This window comes from Solea solea, chromosome 18 (assembly GCF_958295425.1).
Source record: "Solea solea chromosome 18, fSolSol10.1, whole genome shotgun sequence".
NCBI classification, from domain to species: Eukaryota; Metazoa; Chordata; class Actinopteri; order Pleuronectiformes; family Soleidae; genus Solea; species Solea solea.
The window spans coordinates 18,160,889-18,185,804 of record NC_081151.1 but is presented as its reverse complement, the minus strand read 5'-3'; the positions used below and the strand labels follow the sequence as shown (position 1 = coordinate 18,185,804).

Here is a 24,916-nt window from a genome sequence, read left to right as displayed (position 1 = left end):
AAAGCATTGCGCGCATAATATCATATAGAATAGGAGTGGGAATCACAGGATACGTCACGATACGATACATGGTCCCTGAAACCGATAATATCAAAATACAAAGATTTTGTGATAATCAATATATGAATTTGTGTTTTGTTTAAATAATAAATAAAATGGAAAATGGAAAAAAACGGATAATCTCTCATTTTTTTCCAATTTCTAATATTGTGCAAGAATTTGTGTGCGTAAACGAGCGTTTCCCACGTCGTCCAGTTTTATATCCAACGCAAGTTACGCGACCCGAAAGTGACACGAGATGTTCATAGTTTGGAACTCCCGTGATCAATGACATTTAAAAAGAAACGTTTAACAGAAACACGTGCAAGACATATTTTGAATCATAAGCAACGTAGACAACAAGCTACGACCCCGCTATCATCCAGAAAAAGACGTCTTTCGCGCTGGAGAAGCTACATCGATCTCTACGTGTGGTCATCAGTGAGACCAGAGCGCAGGGACTGTCTACAAAGTGCAACACCCGAGGTTTAAAAATATTCAGTAACTTCACCATAATACAGAGTAGTGTTGTCAAACTTTCTGTAAAGTTTACTGTGACCTTGAGGTCATGTAACTTGCTCTTGATGGAAAAATCAAAACTGGAAGAAACGGGAAACCTTTATGTTTTTTTTTTCTTTTTTTATCTGAGCACAATATCGGAAATTGGGGGGAAAAATAACTTTTTTAACTTTTCATTTTATTTTGAAAATCAAATGGATATCTGTTTTTCTTTTTCATTATACATTTCCTTTTGAAAAAAAATGAATGACACACGGATCCATCAGGACTTGTGTTTGCATGTGAGGTAACAGATCCTCGAGGCACAGAACAGGTGAGTTCAGAAAGCAGACCCAGTTTGTAAAGAGTTCCGGGCACGCCGCCATCCACCTGGCACTCCCCTGACAGGGAGGCGGCCACAACGGAGACCTGGCAGCTCCAAAACAGAGCGGCGTTGCCAGGAGACAAGTCACTCCTCCCCTAGATTTATTTACTGCGCTCCTCATCAAGGTCATAGCCAGTGTCTTTGCGGCTGAGCGAGGAGCGAGGGAGACGCGTGGCTGCGAGAGCGAGAGATAGAGTGAAAAGGAGAGTGGGAGTGGGTCGGCTGAGCGATATGGTTAATCTCCATCCTGGACTAAAAAGTACCTGTCATCACCGCTCACTCCCAACGACGCTACCTCTGATTTATATCATCTCTATATGCTAATTTTATCTACGTCTGCTCTGCGGCTGGTACATTATGATTATTATACTAATAATAATAATAACATTACATGTGATGAAATTATAATAATAAATGTGGGCGGCTTGCACTGAAGCGCGTTATGGACTTTTATGTTATCATGCAAAGTTGCTTGTCGTTTAAATAATGATATTGATATCAGGGGCAAACTGTTGCTGCATTGAGAACTGGAATAAGAACTGACTCCATTTTTTTTATAAAGGTTCTTATTATTTATGTATTATTAATTTGTCTGATGTTTATCGTTGAAGTGTATAATTTTGCAGAAATAAGTAGATTATTTTTCAGCTCTCATCTGCAGATTAATTGACTGACCAATTCAAGCAAAAATCTAAAATGTGACTATCAACAGTATAAAAATGTCTATTCTTTTTTGTTCCCAGAGCTGTGCAGAGAGATAAATGAATGCAAAACCTCTGCGGCCCGACTCAATCTGACATCCATTTCCAGTTCATTACTCAAACATCTTGTACCAGTCACATGCACATGACTTTTTTCCCTTGCTGGACCCGCGCAGCGCAGATCAAAAGATAGCTCGACGAGCAAGAAAGAAGCCAAAGCAATCAAAACAAAAACTCACATTTCGTTGGCCGTTCCAGTTTCCGCCTCCCTCTCTTCTTGTGCGGCGTCATCAGGCTTTCGTTCTTGTCTCTCCCCGAGTCTGGCTCTTCCCGACCGGACAGGAATCCGTTCTCCCGGGAAGGACTCAGGCTCCGACCCTGGGAGCCGTCCTCTGCTCGGCAGGAGGAAGGGCCTCTGGGGATCCCGTTCTCCACTTCCCTCCTCTCCTGTTTGGGGAAGCAGGCATCAGACGTCCTGTCCCTGTGCCCGCCCACATCTCCGTTGTGGACTTGTGCCATGGACGGCCTCCCGACTCCAGCGTAGCTGTCTTTGAAAGAGCCACAGCTCTCAGCCTGCCCCGGCACAGAGAGAGTGAAAGCGTTAACACGCCTGCGATCTATCAGCTTTACGGATCGCTATCGCCGTAGCAGTTTGTTTCAGTTTGACGTTGCAAAGGTTTTACAGCAGATATGACACATGTACCGCTGAACAGAGCGGAGTTGTCTGTGCAATAAATAAACCCACATTCAGGATTCGACACATCACACGGCACACTCGAATAAAAGGTCATCAGAGTGAGGAACAATGAAAACAGCTGGCATTTCAGATTCTTCAGACTTTACACGAGCCTAATTTCATCCCTTAAAAGAGGAACCGTTAAAGGGGCTATACGCAAGATATGCAACTAGAGTTGACAGATCCATGAAGGGCTTCACTCATACCTAAACATAAACAGCAGGGGTCACCTGGGGGCCACCGAGTGTCCAGTGTGGTCCCTAGGGGCCGGTCAAGTGAAAAAAAACAACAACCAACTGTTCAGTTGATATGAGCTGAAAATTATATCAGATTATTCCATCATGATATCACAATAACACCATTTGTGACAATATTCCACCAAATTTCTAACATAGACTACATATAAAAACAGTTTAAAACTGTGAATATAATATATAATAATATACAGTATTTCATTTTAACTTGCTTCCTTAATCACTGAGGACACACCATGATAGTTGACATTTCTTACATACAGCTCCTTTAAATATAAACAAATGCCTGTTAAGATTTAAAAACACACAGGAAGTCAGCGTTTCCCCAGCAGAAGTCATTTAAGGTCACCGTTCCTGTAGGACCCTTATGTTCTTATGTTACGACCAGGCCTAGGGGGAAAACCTGATCATGAGCAACATGAATAATGAGACTCCCTCTTCCCAACTCCCAAGGAACCCGCCAGCAACAAGCGAAACAAACCAGTTTAAAGGTTTATTAAAACCAAGCACAAAGATGTCTGCAGGCAGTCTGGCTGTGAGTGGTTCAAGGAAGTCCAGTGCAGGACCAATCAGTTCCCAGGATCCACCGAGACTCACACATCCACACTCAAAACATGCACACCTGCAACCCATCTCACACTCAAATACAGACACATACACACAAAAGGAAAAAGCTGTCACAATGCTGGGGTCATAACACTTACAATAAACAAACTAATGTTATTTATCTTATTTAGATATTTAGTTCTGTTCTGATGTTTAGTCCAACGTAGATTCCAAATAATTGCTCAGTTGTTACTATATTGACTGCTGTCATTAAAACAAACACATGAACACCATGATTTCTTTAATTTAACTCAAACTCACTTATTTTAAAAGTTTCATTTTAAATAAACACATTTTAAAACGAAAATTTTAAAATAAGTGAGTTTGAGACCCCTAACTGGCCCCAAACTGACCAACAGTGTAGAATATTTTTATGAAAATAACAATAACATATGCTTGTCTAGTGTTTTAACGACTATCGTGTACATGTTATTTTGATTGAATGTTTTGATTCCGTCTGTTTTTGTGATCTACAGATTCATTTTGCACCACAAACGAGTTTGTTGTTGTTGACTTGAACTATATATCTAAACAAACATGTTTTTTTTTTATATCATTTTTAGTTTGTAATCACTGAGCAGTTTCACTTGACCGGCCCCCTCCTGACCAGACTAAAAGTTCATTGGCCCCCCGGTCATTTTGAGTTTATTCCCCCCCCCCCCTCCCCCCCCAGAAAACACTGAAAACCAAGGGGGAAACACTGGAAGTGAATTGTTTAATTTCCAGACCGACAAAGACAACGAAACACAAGCCATCAGGTAGAGATGTTCCGATACCGTTTTTTTCCTTCCGATACCGATACTTGTGCTGTGGGTATCGGCCGATACAGAGTACCGATACCGAAACTAGTGTGTCATTAAAAAAAAAAATATATCATACACACGTACACTTCTTTTTACCAGTGATATGATTTTTTGTTTTTCAGCTTGTACGTTTGTTTTGACTCTGGTCCAAACACCACAGCACTGGCAGAGCTTCTTGTTTCCATGACGACTGACCGGGAAAGGACGCGCATGCGTGACATCATTTTTACATGACTCCAGATTGCTAAAATGAGTCTCTGAAGTAACGCTAAACTTTAAAAACAGAGGCATACATACGCAGGACACAGGTATGCTGGTTAGTTGTAGCGCTGCTCTTTTCGTTTAATAAACGGGCCGCTCCAGTTTGACTGTAGGCGCGCTAACGGAGCTAGTGCAGCTAACAACGCTAACGGAGCTAACTGGTAAATACTGCCAAACCGCCGACATGATGAGCTAACGTTAGCTCCTTGTCTACAGGTGTCGGGTGATCAGTTCTTCTTCACATCTCTAAAACAGCACAGCGCAACTGTTTTAAGAGCGGCGAAGAAGAACCGTGTCAGAGCTAACGGAGCTCTAATAAATAACGTGGTATCGGATCGGTGCATGGACTCCAGTTCTTGCCGATACCGATGCCAACATTTTCGGCAGTATGGGAGGCATTTCCGATACTGGTATTGGAATCGGAACAACTCTACCATCAGGATGACTGAAAACACAAAAACCGGATTGTTTAGCAGACTTAAGGGTTCTGGTTCCTTCCTTTGATGGACGCAGCCCACAAATCATGTCACGTCGTTCTGTTTTTTTTGTTCACAAAGACCAGGCAGCGGCACAATTAGAACACCAACAACAACAAAGTCCCTGAAAAAGTTACACACTGCAGCTTTTACGCCTCCTCTTTCATTTTTCTGCATCTGGACAGAATCAAAACATGCTTCTCGGCCTCTCGCACGTATTAGCCAGTGAATTACGGCGCTCTACATTGGGCGCCGTTAAATTACAGCTGTAGACTTCAAAAGGCGCGCCCGTAAAAAGTTGCTGTACGGCCGTTAACATGCGTGGTGAGCAATTGTTTTACATTACAGTTCATCAGGTACACCACCACTACCAGGCTTTCTGTTGTCGTGCACTCATCATTACAGCAGCATGGAAATATGGGAGGAATGTTGGCTGTTTGACAACTGAGAGGCTTTGTTTTTTTTTTTCCCCTCTCGTTCTGTCCAGTTTGGAACGCCCAGCAAAACTATTTCATTCTATGAGTGAAGTCAAAGAGAGCTGGACACATGTGAAGCTGCAAGATCCTCAAAAGACAAAGCACTGACAATCTGGGGGGGGGGGCAGATCTGTCACTTTCTCAGACGCTCACCGGTCCATGACAGAGAATAAAGTGGAGCACGTCTTTCCAGATCTGACTGTCAACGCCAACGCGAGAAGCGCTGAGGCTTTTATCTCGGGGTAAATTGTAGGTGCAGCGGTTTTGCGTTGAAGCCGAGCGACAGTGAGTGCCTCAGGAGGCATTCGTCTGTCAGCGACCTTGGCGCCCGCGAGATGAAAAGGTCACGCGTAATCCGGTTTGCGCCCGACAGAAGAGGCAAACGCGACGCATTAATGTGGCCCACGGACGCACAAAACGTCCATGGTAATGACGGGAACGCACACAGAGACGCGGACTTCAAAGTGAAAGTCGTACATCGTGCTGAAGTTGGCTTAAAGCGATGACTGCTTGCTATAAATATCTATTTGACACAACAAAAAACACAATTATGGTTTATTTGTAGTGTATTTGTATTTGTGTGTATACGTGCGTTATCCTAAACACATGTACATCAAGGTCATCAAATAAGAGGCTACATCGCCAATAGAGCTGCAACTGACCATTATTTTCACAATCAATTAACCTGTCGATAATGTTCTTGATTAATCAAGTAATTTTTTTAAAAGTTTGGTCCATAAAATGTCAAAAAACGTTGACCGCCGTTTGTCAAACCGGGAAATGGCGATGTTCTCGAATGTTTTATTCAGTCCATAAACCAGAATAAATCAGTTTTTAATGATTTCTCTGTTACATGGAGCAAAGAAACCAGAAAATACTCACATTTAAGAAGCTACAGCAATCGGAAATCTTGTTTTAATCATGAAAAAAAAACTTCAGACCGATTCACCGATTATCAAAATAGCTCTTTTTGATAATAATAAGTTTCAGCTCTTGTCACCAAGGGTGACACACACGCTCAAAGTCTGAAAGCCCTTTTAATTTAAAAGACCAGCCAAAATGTCGTCACTTCCTATAGTTTATGTTTCTTGCATACAAATACACACAGAGGTTTGTGCAGCTATTCTTCTAAGGACACTGCATTGACTTACCTTAACCCTAACCTTAACCCTTAGTGCTTACACGGCACAGATCAGTGCCGCAGGTGCACCCTTGGTAAATCATACACAACTCCTTCTATGTGTGTTTATAGGTCATATCTTCTTATGTGTTGTTTAGTCAAAGTGATGATTAAATTTGTACTATAATATTAAAACATGTTTTTGCTCAGCTGTGTTTGTTTGTTGAAGACAATCTTTTTCATTGAAAAAAATACACATTTTTATAGCTTCTGTATATATGTTTTAACATAGTAAGGCATAGTAAGCAGCCTAAATGTTCCGCATTCTAAGGGTTAACCTAACCACTTAGCCCTAAACTTAACCAGTCCCTCAGAAATGACTATTACTACTGGTCCTGACAAGGTCAGTGTTCAGAAAAGGTCCTTAAACGACAACAAATACAAGTACACACACACGCGGCAAAGAGGCAAGGACACAAACTGAAAGTCAAACACACACACACACACACACACACGCCGAGGTAATGTGGTCCGCGTCCCACGCTCACAAACCTACGCACAACTGTCACGGGCATGATTACGCAACAGATTAGTGACCCAGTGAACTGCGCGAGGCCCTTGCCAGAGGTCAGAGGTCACAGTGGGTAAATCAGGCAGGACAGACGGAGGTCAAAACAAAACATCATCTAACTAATCCAGCATTACCACACACCATGATAGCACTAGTGCACATTAGCGTGCTCAGTAAAACATTTAATCTGCACTAATTAGTATTAACGACGCATCGAGGAACATCTTCATATCATCTTAAACTGCTTTCAGAGATGCGCTGAATTTCAGAGATTCTCTGGGGATTGCAAATGTCCATAAAGGTCAATTTCTCCTCCCGGTTCCCTCAAATAACATCCAGATAATATCCAGAAATCCTCCTGCTGTTGTGAACCCATGTCAAAGAGACACAGTCCCGCTGTGTTTATGTCATATGTGAAGTCCAGAGGAGATCCAGACGCAGACGGTGACCTAAAGTTCATGTCTGACAGACTTGAACACCTTACAGCAGAGGTCTCAACTTAATATCAACTTATAATGAGTTATTTCTGGGGTTCTTCTGCTATTTATCGCTCCATATCAAAAGAACAACTTTTATTAAAAAAAAAAAAAAAAAAAAAAGATTGTAGCGTGGAATAAGCAGCTGTGTCTTAACAAGAAGGTTTCGTGTTTATGTCATTTTTCACCAGAAGGTCGTGGGTTTGATCCCTGCTCCTATATGCCGACGTGTCCTTGGGCATTTTTTTTTTTCTTAGAATGTCTTTTATTATTATTATATTTGCTTGTATTGTATTCTATTTTTTTTATAGACTTTTTTTATTGGAAGCAATTACAAAACAACAGAGCAGAGCAATGTAACAAAAGACTTCCATTCCTCAAATTTTCTCACATTTTTACCCCTCCCACATTCCCACCCCATTCAAGGAGAGCAAAACTCTGTCCAATATTGAACATCCAATAGTATCATATCCTGTGTCCTTGGGCATTTAAGCCATTTCACCCCAAGTTGCCGCTGTGCCAATAGTGTGTAAACGGTGTAAATGATGGATGAGTGAAAGAAAAAGTGTGCTGCGTGAACGGCGTGATTGGTATAAATGTATCGAACAACAAGACCAGATACAGTGCGATATAAATATTAGACAATTTCTCAATAGTAAAGATGTTTTGGGAAATGGAGCAGACAGGTGGTTCACCGGGTTAAAAACGCAGCATGAGTAAAGTTACATACAACATATAATAATAAGTTATTTTAAGGTAAATTCAAAATGTCAAGTTCAAAGTCACACTAAATTCCCTTTGTTTCAATTTCAAATCAGTGAGGATTCGTTTGAAATAATCATGATTATTACTATATTTCCCCCATAATCGAGCAGCCTTACTTTGCACACAGTGCCTGCACAACACAGCGCCATAAACATTAAGTTCACACATCTTCACACTGGAGCTGCACTGGTCTTCAAAGAGACGGTCCACATGTGCACAGTGTGACCATTTACACCATGAATCCATCTCCAGTTTTTTGTGGCTTTCTGGAAACGGCTATAAACACATCATCGCATGACATACTGTATCATATTAAGCAGTTCTCACTTCGGCCCTGCGTTAATGGGAGTTAGCGGTAGCTGTAAAAGCTTTGAGGAAGTAAAAGATCTTTGGGAAAACGTCGCGTATTCACACGGAAGTGTCACAGTTTCTGCCGTTAAATGGAACAAATACAAACAGAGAAACCTGCACGGCACCACATGTTCCCCCGTGGTGCTCATGAATAAACATCACACAGCCTCACGCAAACACTACACTAACAAGATTTGTAATCTGTTTATTATACCTTTCCGAGTCAAAAGCCTCTTGGGCCCAGTGTGTGTCTCGTGTTTTCCCTGAGATCTTTATCATGTGCATACTTTTAAAAAAAAATCATGTTAATTAATTCTCAACAAATCAAAAAGAGGATTAGGGGGAGGAAAAAAAAAACTATAAATACACACAACGCTATTCCTGTGGGGTCAGTTTATTTTCAAACAGCTGAGTTATATTACGAATCAGACGCTCGGGTGGAACTGTACATTTGGTTCCGGCCAAATTAAAATGCACTTTCTCTGGGTCTCTGACACAGACCGCTGGTGCAAAAACAAAAACAAAGTCAAGTATTAACTCGGTCACCTCATTCCACCAGGGTTTTACAATTTTAAACATTAACTTCTGGTCACTGCTCCGTCACGGGTCCAGACTGTAATATTAAGTGCCTTCAGCAAGTGCCTGAGCAACTGGCAAGCTGGTAAACACCTACGCGATCACAGAGCCAATATCCAATCTTGCCCGAGAGCAATATTTAACAAATACCAACGAGGAAAAGTGACAGAAAAATTGCCATAAAACAAGTATGAATGGACATAAAGATTCATAATAAGTCAAAACACTCACGGGAAAATGCTTGCGCTTTCTTCCTGGCTTGCCAAACTGACACGAGGCACTACTTTTAGCTGCCTTTTCTTCTGTCATCAGGTCCACGTCCAGTATTGTGCCGTCACCCTGCAAACAAAGAGAGCACACTGTCATTTGAACACAGTATCACACACAAGCTGAAGTAACAGTGCACCTCTTTTAATTAGATGGACACGTGTAAAGGGTTATTTTTACCCCTTTTTTTTTGAAGAATAAACTTTAAATCATTATGATGCTGATGTGTTTGTTTAATTCACATTCTAATACAGAGATGGATTAAATTTGACCTTTTTTTCAGATATTTTATGATCTTTTACTCATAAAACGTGTTATAATTGACAGAAACACTGTGAAAAGCAGCGTAGGGCTTTTATTCTTTTTGAAGGATGTGACTTTGACGTGAAATTTTTTGTCAATTATCTTTCTTTCTTTTAATCCCAACTTCCTCTGTTGTTGTGGGAATGAGACATGATGATCTGATGATCAAAAACACATTTATCTCTGGAAATTTGTTTAAAAAATTATATATTTTATGGGTAAAGTGGCCCTTTATGGCCTGGATGCACATACACACTAACATCTTCTCAAGTTTGTGCAGTCACGTGATCCAGAGAGGCAACACGAGTGATACGGGACCTGCAGGCAAACGCACTCAAACCGGCGCCTCCCCCAAAAACACTTCCAAAAAGCGGTTCCTCGAGTGTACTTTGGAGGCAGACAGAAACTTGAGTGACATGTTCCTTTGAACTAAGCTGAAGTGAAAGCTCTGCGGACGCGGCTCTGACCTTCCGCAGACAATTCCCTCTTGACACCGCTACAAAGACGCCGACCGACCCCCACCTTTCCCTCGCTGCAATTTCTCTCTGATTAATAAAACCCACGAACAAAGGCCCGTGTCCGCCGACACCACCACCACCAACTACCCCCGGGGTTTTGATGGGAGAAAAGATGATCCTAATGTACATGCTTTCAGTGTCAATATTGGCTGAATAGAACCACCAGCACCAAGTCTGAATGCAAATGAGACTCTATGCGGGGGGGGGGGCAGAGGACGATAGGCCCTTATTAAATTTCTCCAGTGCTGAGAGATTTCCCTCAAAAATAAATTCACATTATTTTAGGCAACATCCATACAATTACCCTTTCATTTATAAATGGTGCTTTCAAATGAAATAGATCCACAGGACAAACGCTGGCATAAACAGGAAGTTGATTTTCTCCTATGCAAGTAAATAATAAAAACAACCAAAGTACAAAACACTACATAAAACAATAATTTTAAAGCCCTGGTCCACTAAAAAAAGCTGCTTTTTAAAAGAGTGGACACATGTTACGCAGCATTCCAAAGTCTAGGTGCTACTACCTGGAAGGAACGGTCACCTCTAGTTTTGTACTTTGATTGGGGAACCACTAATAGCCTCTGATCTGCTGGCCTGAGATTACGGGGGGGGGGTTAAAGGTGCAGCAGATTAGCAATGTATGAAGCAGCCTCACCATTTAAAGCTAGAATGCTAGCTGCATTCTAAAATGAACTGGTAACCAGTGAAGGGACGCGAAAATAGGGTAGAGTTAAAGGTATAGCTGCCAAATTCTGGACAGTCTGCAGATAGTCAAGGTCCTTGTAGTAAAAGGCGACTTTTGGAAATGTTCCGTAGGTGGAAATAGCAGTTTCAGATAAGCTGTTTTGAGTGGTTCATTAAGGACATTTCCGAATCAAATACAACACCAAGATTTCTGAGGTCTGACTGGACAGACGGGCTTAAGGAATCGATATGCTGCTTGATTAGCAGGATTTTACCATCGGGGGCAATAACCAGGGTTTTTGTCTGAGTTTAGTTGTAGATAATTGTCGTTTAACCACTGCTTGATGCTAGTCAAACAGTTGATTAAGGAATGTGAGACATGGCTGAACCATGTAATCATCTGTCCCAAGGGAAGGAGTTATAATAGGAACAGTATAGGCCCCAGGACAGAACCCTGGGGTACCCCTCCATGGTGGCTCTGAAGCTTCAGACATAATTTCGTTTGCAAACACGCTAAAGCTGCTACTTGAGAGATAGGATGAAAACCATTTTAAGACTTTATGCAGTTGTCCACTTACATTTAAAAGTAGAACTAACCTGATACAACAATGGTGAAACATAAGAAGATTTCTGTTAAGGGCTGACGACGAGGTGAAACTGAACCGACGAAAGTCAAGACGCAGCTGATAAGAACCTGTCAGAAAATTAACTTGGGTAACTGTGTCATCATTTCAAAAGGCTCGTGTAGTTTTCGAATGAAAATAAGGACAAATCCTCCATTTTGGGGGGGGCTCTGAAATGGCGAGAAGGTGCTGGACAACAGAGCAGCATTCATGCATTTTTAAAAGACAACATAGCAGTATGGATGCAGCTTTATGTTGAGGCACAACAGGAGAGAGGATCAGTGTTAGATGACATGACTTTGTCTTTGTGTAACGGGTGGTGTTAAATATAGGACTGAATTTCAGGGGAGACCAAGGACACGCGCAGCACCTTCACAAACTCCAGGGTAATAACACTCTACACTGCACACGAGCAGTTACTCTGTCTTCCAACCTAATTTTCCCATCTGCTCTAAAACAAGTCAAAACTGTGTCCGAGTGCGGCGCTAAACTGCATTTTAACATGATTCAATAAAATACTCACTGTGGAGCAAATGGTGGTGTGTGTACAGCATATCTCTCTCTCTTTAAAGCTAAGGTATGTACCTCTTTTCGCAGTATTTACATTTAAAGTACAGTATTTTCATACAGTATACCTTGCATATGAATATCTTTCCATTCTTAAGTGCTTTGGGGAGTTCAGGACAGAGAGCTGTTGGTATTTACTGACTAGATTCAAAATTAATTATTTCTCTACCAACACAGCTTTTAATTATTGCAGGGTTCTAGCTAGCGCATTTTAGCGTGGCAGCCCGTTGAGCTATGATTTGCGGCCGAAGCGCTAAAATGAGGACCGTTGCGCTAAATATATATATACATATACACACATATATATGTGTATATATATATATATATATATATATACACACATATACAAAAATATATATGTGTATATGTATATATATATATATATATATATATATATATATATATATATATATATATACATATATAAATACACACACACATATATACACACACACACACATATATAAATATATATGTATATATACATGCTAATTCAAGACATGTATGTCTTGAATTAGCAACCTATCAGCCAATCAGAAAATAGCATTTCTTGTTGCTGGGGGAAGTCTGAAAATAGGTTTCAGCTGCAAGTACTCGTTCCACTTATTAAAGTGCGAGTTTGAAGTGTAAAGAGTAAAAACTTAACGTTTTAAAATCTGCCACAAATACTTACAACACACAACAGCATTCATAAGCTAAAATGCACACCTGCGCACACGCACGCACACACACACACACACACACACACACACACACACACACACAGACACACAGACACACAGACACACAGACAATGACCAATGCTGTTTAAGGGGACAATTTGGGGCCAAAAAAGGCAAAAATAGGTTTAGTGGAATATGTTCTTTGTGAGATTAACATATTACCTTCAAACCCCAGCCCGTGCATTACGAGATACCATCAAAAATATGCACTCCTTCACTCTAAAGCAAAGGGCGATAACCTAAAGATATGAACTGTTTTAAACATGAATGAATATGAATAACATTTTAAATTGACATTCCAAATAAGATAGATTTGCGTTCCTGTGATGTTTGACAACTTGTCAGGCTGTCGATTTTAAAAATGATGGTCTTTTGTTTGACACTTCCTGTTTTTCGTTATGCGTCTTCCTGTCCCCACAGTGCCTCATGTGTGCAATGGCTCTCTTCTCCCACCAATTCTCCAACACATGTAAGCTGCATAAAGACCACAAAGACCAAGCTTCTGTCAGACTGTTGTTCACCTTTGTGGTGGAAACTCTGCCACATAGTCTCGTTGAGACTCTTGCCTTCTCTCAACTAGATTCAGAATCCAAGAACTGAACAGGTCCATGTGTCTCTGCTCCTTTGTTCTGACTCACGCCACAGAGTGCACTATAAAGACTTATCTTCATGTTAGAATCAAACCCTTTGGCAAACTACATCTGCTAAAGAAGGTTATGCGATACCATCAAAAACCTTCAGAGCAGCAACTGATTGGACTTTGACGCAAAACTCAGTTTCCTGCTGCTGCCGTTTTCAAAATCAAAAACAAACTCTGTAGAAAACACCTTAACTTTACGACCATTAAGCAAATTCTGTCCGTGAATGAAGCTCTTGAGATCTTTAAAAGCTCCAGAACGTCGACTAAACTGGTCTTGCAATGAGACAGAGGTGAAGTTATCCTGGTGATGGATGGATTATTTATGGGCATAAATATTGAATCATTTATCACTGCTGTCAACATAATGTGATCTTCCATTGTGGGATTAGCCGGATGTGACATGTGTAAAAGGTTCTCAATGGAAATAAGATGAATGTGTATCTTTTCACTCTCTTTTGTGTCTCCATGTCCAAACAGGGATGTTGCAACAGAGCAGGCAATTGCCCAGGGACCCTAAGCTGAGACAGGGCCCGACAGCAATCCTTCCACTCAACCCTCCCTATCCCAAGCGCATCATAGGACTACGGTGGCCTTTACATGCCAGAAAGGATGTCATTTTTCTGCATTTTTTAATAGGAAGCATCCACTTCAAAAAGCAGAATGCACACTGGAGCTGGTTCGTAAAACAAGGCCCTTTCTTACAACTGAACCTTTAAATCAGGGGTGCCCAAACTTTTTTAAATCAAGATCTACTCTATCTACTCTAAGTTTCTAGTCTATCGAGATCTACTAGTTCACGTAGTCATCGCTTGCCAACAGCCTTTAAATGGCGTAATTACAATGTACACAATAAACCGACCCATCCAGATATACTGTAATAGAAAAAGTATTTTGGGAGTTGCTGAAACTTGGTGGAAGAGGAAGCTAGTTTCTTGTAGTCAGGGCAAGTAAGAGCTGGTTGCAAGTCTCAGGTAGGCGGCTCAGGTAAGTGGTCATCTGCCATTGTGGATCTGTCACAATGGTCTGACAATAGCGTTTAGATCAAGCATTGGCGTTGGCGCAGCACAGCCAAGACAAAAATATGACCAAAGAGTTGATTATTATTAAAGAGGCTACATCTCGCAATCGACTGAGAACTAGTCCACGATCGACTGGTAGATCGCAATCGACTCGTTGGGCACCCAAGATTTAAATTGTATAATCAACTATCCACAAGAAACTGTAATGACACCACGGTGGGAAACAACCAATGCCACTACAGCAGAGGGGCCCCGCTGGTCCCTTTTGCATGGGACTCCCAAATTCCCTTGAAACACTCCTGCGCCCAGTTCAAATCAAAAAGGCCGTCAACATTTTTGTTCCACGTGTAACAAAGCCCGACCTCTAATGGAACAAATCCATCAGCCATTACTGTCCGTCGGTGAAAACCTGATTTGCATGGCGAAATTACTGCAATCAGAAAAACAAATGACTAAAGAGGTTCTAAATAATAAGAAAATGATGGCTCTGTAGAATATTCATCAGTTCGTTTCTGAATCAAACTCCAGATGTTGCTATAACAGGCCTTCAAAGCCTTTATTTGAAACGTAGGTGTAAGTCTAAGTGTTTTTCAGACGGCGCCTGTTCATTGTGTCATTGATTAGCGAGCCTGGTGCTTTGGTTGTTTTGTTTTTTTTCTTTTGACCAGGGCGACAGAATTTGCATAGATAATAGCACGTTTTGAGTGCAGCCCGGTGTGCACGCAGCCTCATTTGGGAACCACTTATAAAAGGATGACACAATTCAGTGTCGCCTGACGATGCCTGCGGGAACAGCCTACACAACATCGACACATCCAATGCCAAGCCTGGACACACACACACACACAGTGAAAACAGCACAATGTTTTCCCACACAACTTCACCCACTTAAAAAAAACAACAGAAATGCCTGAAATATGATTTGTTGTAGCCTGGGGTGAACCTACTACACTGTCAATATCTCTGCACTATTTCTGTCTGGTTAGCCAGTTATTTAAAGCAATGTCTGTTGCCAGGCAACAAGACTAAGGGGCAGCACTGTGTAATGGGAACACAGAAAGAAGAAGGAGAGGACGGCTCTCTCCCAGTAAGAGAGCCATTCCGGCTCCAGTTCAAACCTAAGCCAGCCAACGCCCACGTCACCGACCACCATTACAGCTGCACATGTCACATAATACAGTGATGCGGCAACTGTGCAGCACCAGTGATGCTGCAGTCACACACACACACATACATGGGTGGTGATAATGAGTCTGTCTGCATCATTAAAGCTGACATGGCACTCCCTTCTGACATGGACTGATTGGTTAAAAAAAACAGATCATCAATGCCGATCAATGCAGCGCAGTCCATCCACATAAGTCTTTGAATTAGAGGGATCAATAGCGCATTTGCTTTGACTGACCGATTAACTCCATTCATAAAATCGTGGAAGGTTTTCACCCGGCTTTGACCTGACGTAACTGCAGCTGCAAAATGTCTCCGAAATTCAAGTCTCTTCCACACACGTCTCCTATATTTACACCAATTATAGATATTTTTTTGGAAAAAGGCGAACTACAGCAGTGTTGAATATTCTCCTTTTAAAGCCTTAGTGAGATGAAATGCTCTTTGTAAAGACAGGCAGACAAATTAATATGCAACTCATTCAAAGACACCAAAACATGAATTAAAGCTTTTCCACTACACGGTCCCGGCACAGCTCGCCTCGGCACGGCACAGCGCTTTTTTTCCATTAGCGATAGTACCTGGTACTTTTTTTAGCACCTGCTCTGGTGAGGTTCCAAGCGAGCTGACGCGATACTGTGAGTGACGTCACAGGAAGAGGCATGAGCAAGAAGTCCGACACAAGAATCAAACCGAACAACTGTAGATCAATTAAAAAAACTCTTAAAAATCCTGAAAATCTAGCATGGAAATGTATAAAATCTCAATATTTAAGAGAGGAGTGTGGTGTGTTCAGCGACAGCAACCGCAAGCAGCGCGCAACATCAAAACCCCTGCCGCTGTATTTCAGTTCAGTGAACATCCACACTGTGACACATCTGTGGAAATCTGATTTGAATCACTATTTTTCCCCCCCAATATGATACCAATATCACAACTGATACCAATATGTTTTGTTAAACCCTCTTATGACGAAGTTTTATCCATCTGTCTTCTGCCGTTTTATCCTCCACATTAAGGTCGCGGGGGGTGCTGTGCCAATCTCAGCTGACATAGGGCAAAAGGTGGGGTCACATCCTGGACAGATCGCTAGTCCCTGGTTTGTGAATTTAGGAGTTAGGAGTCTAGGAATTACGGTAATGAGAAGAACGTACGCCCAATCCTGTCAGTGACGACGGGATGGTCACAGAAGGGTTAAACTACCTCTAAATATGACTTCATCTCTCATGTGTTTTGGTTTTTTTTTGCCGTCTAGACTTTCTGGATTCAGAAATTGAGGAGAAAAACACAGTTCACCTGGTATTTAGATTTAGATTTAACTGAATCCATTCACAGACTGAGAGCGTGCGCTTTTTTTTTTTTTTCTATTTCAGTTTGAAGACCAATCTGGATCAAATCTGGATATTTAAAAAAAAGAAAAAAAAGAAACAAAAGAAATTTCTGGCAGTCTGGACACGGCCTAATTCACTGACTCGCCAAGCCCTTTAAAAAGGTACAGTGTGTAGAATTCAGCAGAGAAATTGAGATATACAGCTGCAACAAGCAACTTTACCAATAATAAAGTTGCTTGTTGCAGCTGAACATCCCTCACCTTAACCTTCATGGCGCCTTCAGCTACCATCAAAATTCTAATTCAAAAGCTGACCCGGTTCCTGATATCCATATAAAAAGACTTTATATACAAATAATTCAACCTGCATTTTACATACTGGACCTTTGGTTTCTTACCTTTCTGTTTCCAGGTGAGTTGGTGAAGTCGGAGCTTTTGAATGCGGCGGCGTTGGCGTTGGCGACAGTGTTGGACGGCATCGTTGGGAGTGTTGCGGGCTTGTGGGTGGGACGGTGGGGGTGATGGTCGTAGATGGGGGGGGGTGTCGGGTGAAAATAAAAGTCAAAAAAGGAACAAAACAAAAAAAAAGCAAGGAAATGAGAGACGATGATCCCTCTTCTCTCCGCGCTCTCCTGGGGGGGATGTGACAGAAGGAAAACGTTGTCAACAAAACACACAACTGAGATTTTGTTGTGACAGTAGGACTGAACGATCATCATTTTTAAGTCAACATTGAGTTTTAAACGACCACTGCATTACATTATCACATCAAAAATGTCCACTGCTCTGTATTCTCAAGCAAGGATCAGAGCTTAAAGGTCCAGTGTGAAACATTTGGGACACGCCAAGATCTGCCGATATGATTAATGACTAAAATAGTAGGCTGGAAACAGCTGCTACCTCCTACAGCTATTACTTGTTTTGCACATTTAAGATATATTATATCCACATCTGCTGCGACGAGTATGAAATAGACATAAAAACATAGGTCTCTGTTCACTTCAACTGAACCAAGTGCAGGAAGCGGACTACAACACAGGGCATTGTGGGTAAACACAACCAACGATGTCTGAGCCCATTGTTGCAGCAGCGTATATGTGTAGCATGCTCACGTGAAACAAAATAAAAACAGAAGTTGTCCTGCATTAACCGACCGATTCTTGATGCAGCGCCGCCTCAGGCGAGGAGGGGAACAGGTTGTTGCAACCCCAACTGAACCAAGACCCCAATCGTACCGAGTCCAACGGCTCAAGACTACTGATATCAGCAAAAAGTAATTCATTGATGGCACTTTTCCACTCTACAGTTCTCATGACTCTTCCAGTGATGACTCTCTCTGACCAAATCAGTAGCCAGGTTAGCAGGTGCTAAAATATAAAGCACCGGGTACTATCCCTAATCCCCTGGAAAAGCATAAAACGAGTCGAGCTAGCTGCAATAGATTCAAACTACAAATAATACAGATCGTTATCCAGATTTAGAAGACAGAAATACTGCAAGGATCAAATACAGATGTTTTTAATGCAAATTTCCTCAAATCACTTTGATGTGAAGTGTATATTGAGTCATAAAGAGGCACATATTTGAGCATCAGGGTCATATAGGAAGCTCACACACTGCTACTGTAAATACAGTGGGATAATGTATCCTGGCTACTCTCGCCTACTGGGCCTTTATGCTAAATGTAGTTTTTTTTGCTGCTATTGAGCAGCAAACCAACTTGAAACGTTGCTGTAAATCAAATTGAGGATGATTATAATGATTTTAAAAGTGTCAATTCGTGTCATTGCACAAATGTGCCTTTACAGTATGACTTCACTCACACACAGGATGTTTCCCCCAAAGGGTTAAATCCAAATTGATGACAATCGCCTCTGATTTATTTATCCTCAGGACTAATAGTCCCAGCCCCTGCAAAACACAAATTGTGTTGGAAAAATACTATTAAAATAAGGCCATTTTTGATTTTAAATTCGTATATATATGCACATTAAAGTGCACTCGCTGTAAATGGCTGATTTGCGTTCATAATACGGGTGGAAACGCGTTGAAATGGCAAAGTTTTGACGCCTGTTATGTAGCAGGGTGAGTGTGCAACATGACCCACCGGGGATTTTACAGGCCACGGCCACTGGAGGATTAAACACCGGCTAATTTTTTATTAATGAGGCCGGTGTTTGAAGGAGCCGCGATCCTGCTTCTGAGCTGAGGATTTCAGTCAAGCTCAAGTGCACATCGCGATGACCAATCAGCACATCTGCACACACACAGAAAAACAGGCAAACGCCGAATCGCTAGTTCCCCCATTTCCATCGAGCGTCTTCCGCTCTCAGCTCTTTCACAGCTCTGGCTCACATCAAGCTTTCCCTTCCTGTGTGCTTTCAGTGCCGGGTTAAACCGATGTGAGTGCATGAATCGCTGTGTGTTCGTTACCCGATTTTCCCAGGTCCCAGGCCTGACCCTTTTTGTCTCGCTTGCTCCCGGAGCCTCCTTCCTCTTCTCTCCCCGTCCTCCGCCTCCCCAGCCGGACAGCTCTCTTCCAGATGCGCCGCTCTCACTGCAGCGGCCTGCACGCGTGTGGATGTGTGTGCGTGTGTGTGTGGCAGCCGCTGGGTCCTAAAGCCCGCCGTTCTACAACTACAGCACCGCGTGCAGAGGGGCGGGGCTGGTGATTAATAGAGGACCCCCCTACTAATACTACTGCTTCAACTACACCTACTATTTCTACTAGTAGTAGCTCTACCATTACTAACACTACTGCTGCTGCTACTACTACTACTAGTATTACTAGTACTGCTGCTAGTATTAGGGTTACCACCATACTACTATATATCTGCAAATAGTAGTACTGCATTAGTGTGGCACCACATTACAATCACCTGTGCTGCTACTATTACTATTTCTACTACTTCTATCACTATAACTAGTGCTACTACCACTGCTGCTACTACTACTATTGTTAAAAGTACTACTTCTGCAATCACCACCACTTGTGCCATTACTACTATTATTATACAACTACAAGTACCACTAGTAGTGGTAGTCGTAGTAGAAGTAATGGTAGTAGAGTACTATACTTACTAATACTATTGCTGCCATGACTACTTCTACTACCTTCTTCTACTACTACTAATAGTACCACTATTAACAGTAGAAGTAATAGCAGTGGGGTACAATACAATCTAGTATTACTACTAATCAACTGTTTTCAAATAATTCTGCGTAATGCAGCTTTAACATGGTAACATGGCTATTTTTATTACTTTTTATTAAACCCAGTCCTTGATTGCTCCTGAATTCTGTTGTATGTTTTGTACAATGACAAAATAAGAAGAATCTAATTTTAACTTATAATATATAATAATCAAAACAAAAGCCACATATATAGGGAAAGAAAGCAGATCAAGCAATAATGTAAAGCAAACAACAGAACAGAGCAAAATAAATAGGTGACAGACAGCTATATTTAGCCAATAACAGGCGAGCAGACACACAACGAAAGTCTCAAAGGCCACGGCTAATATTATACAGCCTCCAAGACGCCAAACGCTTTATTTTGAAGGTTTTAAAACCCGGCCACAGTTCTAACACGGCCATGCTTCATTTCTGTAGTGGACAATTTAATGGGCCAAATGTCTCTAATGACTGCTCTGGTGGGTCTAAGTGCCGCTCCGTGCAAAGGCCAGGTGCCCTTTTCTAGTTCACACTGGCTCCGTGCAGTCTGTGTACATCAATGTATGTACAATGACTTTGTTTATGCTGATTTAATGGCGCAGGTGCCACAGGTCAACAAGGCCAAATCTTGTCTGTTCTTTTGGGCATTAAAAGGGAAATTTACAACAAGATTTGTGAAATGCAAGTGGGAATTAAGTGGGAAGGTGTAAATTATCAATTAAAATTAAACGTTTGTTTCCTGTCTTTGGCTTCATTTACAGGCCCCCTGGTGGCAGCTTTGTGAAACATAAACCATCCATGGTGATTATTATTACAGATTATTCCATTTCCATGTTGGTTTATACAAGTCTTGCTTTGTCCAGCCCATACTAATTTTATATTTTTTGTGTGTGTGTAGGTGCAGATACTTGAGAACATACAGTGTGGTTTTGTGGTGAGTGCTTTATATATAGTGGTCGCCGCTGACATTTGCAGACTTGCACATTCCGTTTTTACAAACCCCAACTATTTCATTTCACAAAGCCACATATGAGCCCTCTGTTGCAATACATGTATGAGCACTGGTTGCACGAACACATTTGACATCGCCAGTGTTGTGTTAATTAACGTCGGCAATTTGTTTTGTCCATTCGCCTGTCCCTTTGTGGTGACAGCTTGAGGACATTTCTTCTGACTCAAATGTGGTTAAAATGGAAAGATCAATTGTATTTTTGTCCACAGTATCTCGCAAATACCTTCAGCGCACAAATAAACTTCATTTATATGTTTTTTCTTTCTCTTGAAAGTCTTAAAAAGTATGGAATTTTGAAACGCTCTTCAAAAATATCGAAAAATGTTTTTTAAGCATTTAAAAATAACATGTGAAGAAAAAGAAATAAAAACACAAACTGGTCACATACATTTCAATGTCATTGTGACACAAGAAGCTTCTGTGAGTTAAAATAAGATGAAGAGAGGTTAGGTTCAGGATGAGTAGTACTCTTGATGAGAAGAGTGAATTCCATATACATTCATTCATGCTTTTAAAGTTCCATCAGTAAAACATAGTTTACGATGAATCCTACATTCATTCATGCTTTTATCAAATTAACTTTTCTTCTACACAGGCACAAGTAGGCACCTAAAACTACTACTACTACTACTACTGTTAGCACTACTAATACAACTACTACTTCTACAATTACTACCAATACTGTTGTATATATAATATATACAATATAGTTGTAGTAGTAATGGTAGTAGAGTACTACGATAACTAGTATTCTTGCCACCATTACTACTACTATTAGTTCTATTATACTATGACAACTTCTTCTTCTACCACCAATATTACCACTACTAATAGTACAAGTGTTGTAGTTTAATCCAACTAAAATGACGAGACAGGAAAAACATTACAACACAGCTGCAAAGCATTATGTGTAATGCAGTCCTTCAATGCACAGACACTCAATCAAGTTTCTGGCCTGCAAATACCATGACAAATATTAATAGTAATATTTGATTAATATGCAAACTGAATATGGAATATCAAATAAAATGTACCTTTTTTAACTAAATATTTTCCATGAATCATTTTCAATCACAAAGCACTATATATATATATACACACATTATATCATTCACTACTTTTACCATATTTGAGTTACTGTAAAATCCAATTAGTTATCATTACTAAAGAAAAGTATGCAAACCGGTTGCACTTACAAAAACAAGTGAAGAGAACTAGGTATTTTAAGTTGTACTAACTAGCGTTTCCTTCGTAGAGTACACTTATAAATGAGTTTAAGCAACTAAAACAATCAAGCAGTATGTACTTGATAACTTATTTTAGATGTACTTTCGACTCAGTAGAGATTACTCAGAATTTCTATTTTAATCTACTAAATCATTGCATGTGAAATTAACTCGTGTTTAGTCCATATAACACACTTATCTAAGTTGGACTAACTTCGCATTTCTACGTCATACTTACTTGAATGGCAATCTGACGTACTTGCTGAAACCATGCAAACCAATTGCACTTAAAAAAACAAGTTACTTCAGCAATCTAAGTGCCTCAAATATCTATACAGGAATGAAAAACAGGTTCCAATCTCCTAAAATAATCTGAATAATAATTAAACATAATAAATCAAGGTCATCACACAGTTAAAAGTTCAATTATATCAATTGTTTTTTTTGTTTTTTTCAAAGATTGCCTTTAATGACATCAAAACACTTTAATACTGTAATATCAGGGAGGTAACTGTATGATATTGCTCATACAACATGATGTAATGCATATGACAGTCCAAACAAGAGGCAAAGTGCCTCGGGTAGGTTCTGGAGATTATCCATTACAATACCTCCCTCAACAATGATGGCAGTGATGGCAGTAGACACTGGGTGAAGGTGGGTCTCATCAGTGTCACAATCCTGTCATAAACCAAACAAATACATGACATACTGAGGCTGTGTCCTTACCACGACGACCCCGGGTTTGAATCCGTCCTGGACCATTTGCTGCATGTCATCATCCCTTCTCTATGCCCCTGGATTTACTGTCTCTCTCCACTGCATTTCAAAATAAAACACAAAGAGGAATATGTACATGGTCTTTACAAATTTCCCCATAACTGTGTGTGCTCATTTAATATGCTCCTATTAGAACTTACAAAGCAGGTGTTGTAGAAGTCACTGGGGTCTTTACCAAGTAGAACAGGGAGGCCTGTGAAAGTCTATTATGAAACAAGTGCCACTGTATTATTTGACAGTGCAGGAAAGAAGTTACTGATTGGAGAATTCATTTTTAAGAAACAATCCACAGTACACACCGTAATGAAAATTGTTGGCCGAAACGGAAAATCAGTAAACACATGGCCAAACACTGAAAACGAAACACTGAAAGAAATTATTATGCCAATTGTGTCCTATTGTTTTTTTTTTTTTATCTTATTTTGTTGTTATGGGGCTGTGTGTACTTACCTCACTAAAACTTAAGGCATTGCAATTATAGTATATTATACTATTATATATTATATATATTCAAAGGGGGAGTGCACAACGCTAACGTTCGCTAGCTAGCGACAAACGCTAACGTTAGCTAGCTAGCGACGAGCGCTAACGGTCGTAGCAGTAATTAAAACACATTCAGAGACAAACTTGCTCGATAACTCACCGTATTATTCTTTAAAATAATTTTAAAAAAGACGGTGACTCGAGTTAGCAGGCTGGCCTCAGTGGCCCCGGCCTGTGTGCTGTTGGACTTGTGCGTTGCTGAGCGGGAGAGACTGAATGTTGATACTGCGCATGCGCAGTGGGAGTGAGACTGTGTAAAAACTTACTATTGCTAGTAAGCTTAACTCTAAACACTAAGTATTTTTGCGTTTTTCACCATGCAAGTAACTGTTACTTCATAAATACAAGTCATAAGTACATATTGAGGGACAAGGAGTAAAGTGAACTAATGTTTGTATGTCAGGGCAGCTATTGGATTTTACAGAGGTGTGGGGAACACAAAAGCAATATTCCAACTATATATATATATATACATATATATATATATATAATGCAGAAAAGGGCAATCAATTAATAAATAACGCAGGATATAGAGACCACACAAATTAACTTGTCTATCTATCTATCTATCTATCTATCTGCATGGATCTAGTGGGCATGTGTAACACATACACTATAGGTTTCAACTCAACCTCTCAGGTGCAGTTACAAAAAGATGTCACTGTCATGTCACTGTCATTCCATCAGTCCCTCTGCGTCTACGCCATACAAGCCCACTAGACGGAGACACAGGGAGGTAAATGTCACAGGTTCCCTGAATGCATGAAGGCTGCAGGCTCACAGACCAAGTCCCTGTGGGGCCCGAGGGCGAGAGGGGTAATGTTACTGCCGCAGGACAGTCTGCTGGTGTCTCCTCTCCTCTCCCCCTCATAAAGTCAGTGGCACCGTGCGCTGTGAGGTCATGTGAGGACAGCAGCTGCGGCAGATGCAAGACGATGCCTCGTGTCCTTCACACAGGAGCGGTGTCGTGCTACCCACTGGTGGACGCTCTCTCTCGGCCTCCTCACAGACGCACTGTCAACAAACCATTTTGTTTTTCAGGTTAGACCATTTAGGAGGGATGCAGCTATTTTTATCCTCCTCTGACCCAAGATCAGAACAGTGAGCCACAGAGGACAGAGGACAGAGGACCTATCCAGACACATTCTACGTCATCAGCTGATCACATTTGACAAAGTCAGTGTTAATTACAGTGTTTGATGAAGTGTTTTGATATGAAAAAAAAGCACCATAGTCCGCAGTCG

At 41.0% G+C, this 24,916-nt stretch overlaps 1 protein-coding gene across 5 annotated transcripts in view; it reads right to left on the bottom strand.

The window, feature by feature from the left end:
- The window catches only part of LOC131444301 (DNA (cytosine-5)-methyltransferase 3A-like), a 56,465-nt gene extending 33,175 nt beyond the window's left edge, over window positions 1–23,290 (bottom strand). For 2 of the 5 annotated variants that reach the window (XM_058614493.1, XM_058614494.1), the window contains exons 1-5: window positions 23,270–23,285; window positions 23,079–23,168; window positions 17,336–17,569; window positions 9,326–9,433; window positions 1,863–2,196 (exon numbers count right to left, since the gene is read on the bottom strand). In XM_058614493.1, the coding sequence (XP_058470476.1) occupies window positions 1,863–2,196; window positions 9,326–9,433; window positions 17,336–17,569; window positions 23,079–23,123 (721 nt within the window). In that variant the 5' untranslated portion in view covers window positions 23,124–23,168; window positions 23,270–23,285. Of the gene's footprint in view, window positions 1–1,862; window positions 2,197–9,325; window positions 9,434–17,335; window positions 17,570–19,370; window positions 19,540–23,078; window positions 23,169–23,269 lie in introns of those variants that run through there. The other 3 variants (XM_058614492.1, XM_058614495.1, XM_058614496.1) reach the window with 3 other exon arrangements.
- Window positions 23,291–24,916: the final 1,626 nt, after the last annotated feature.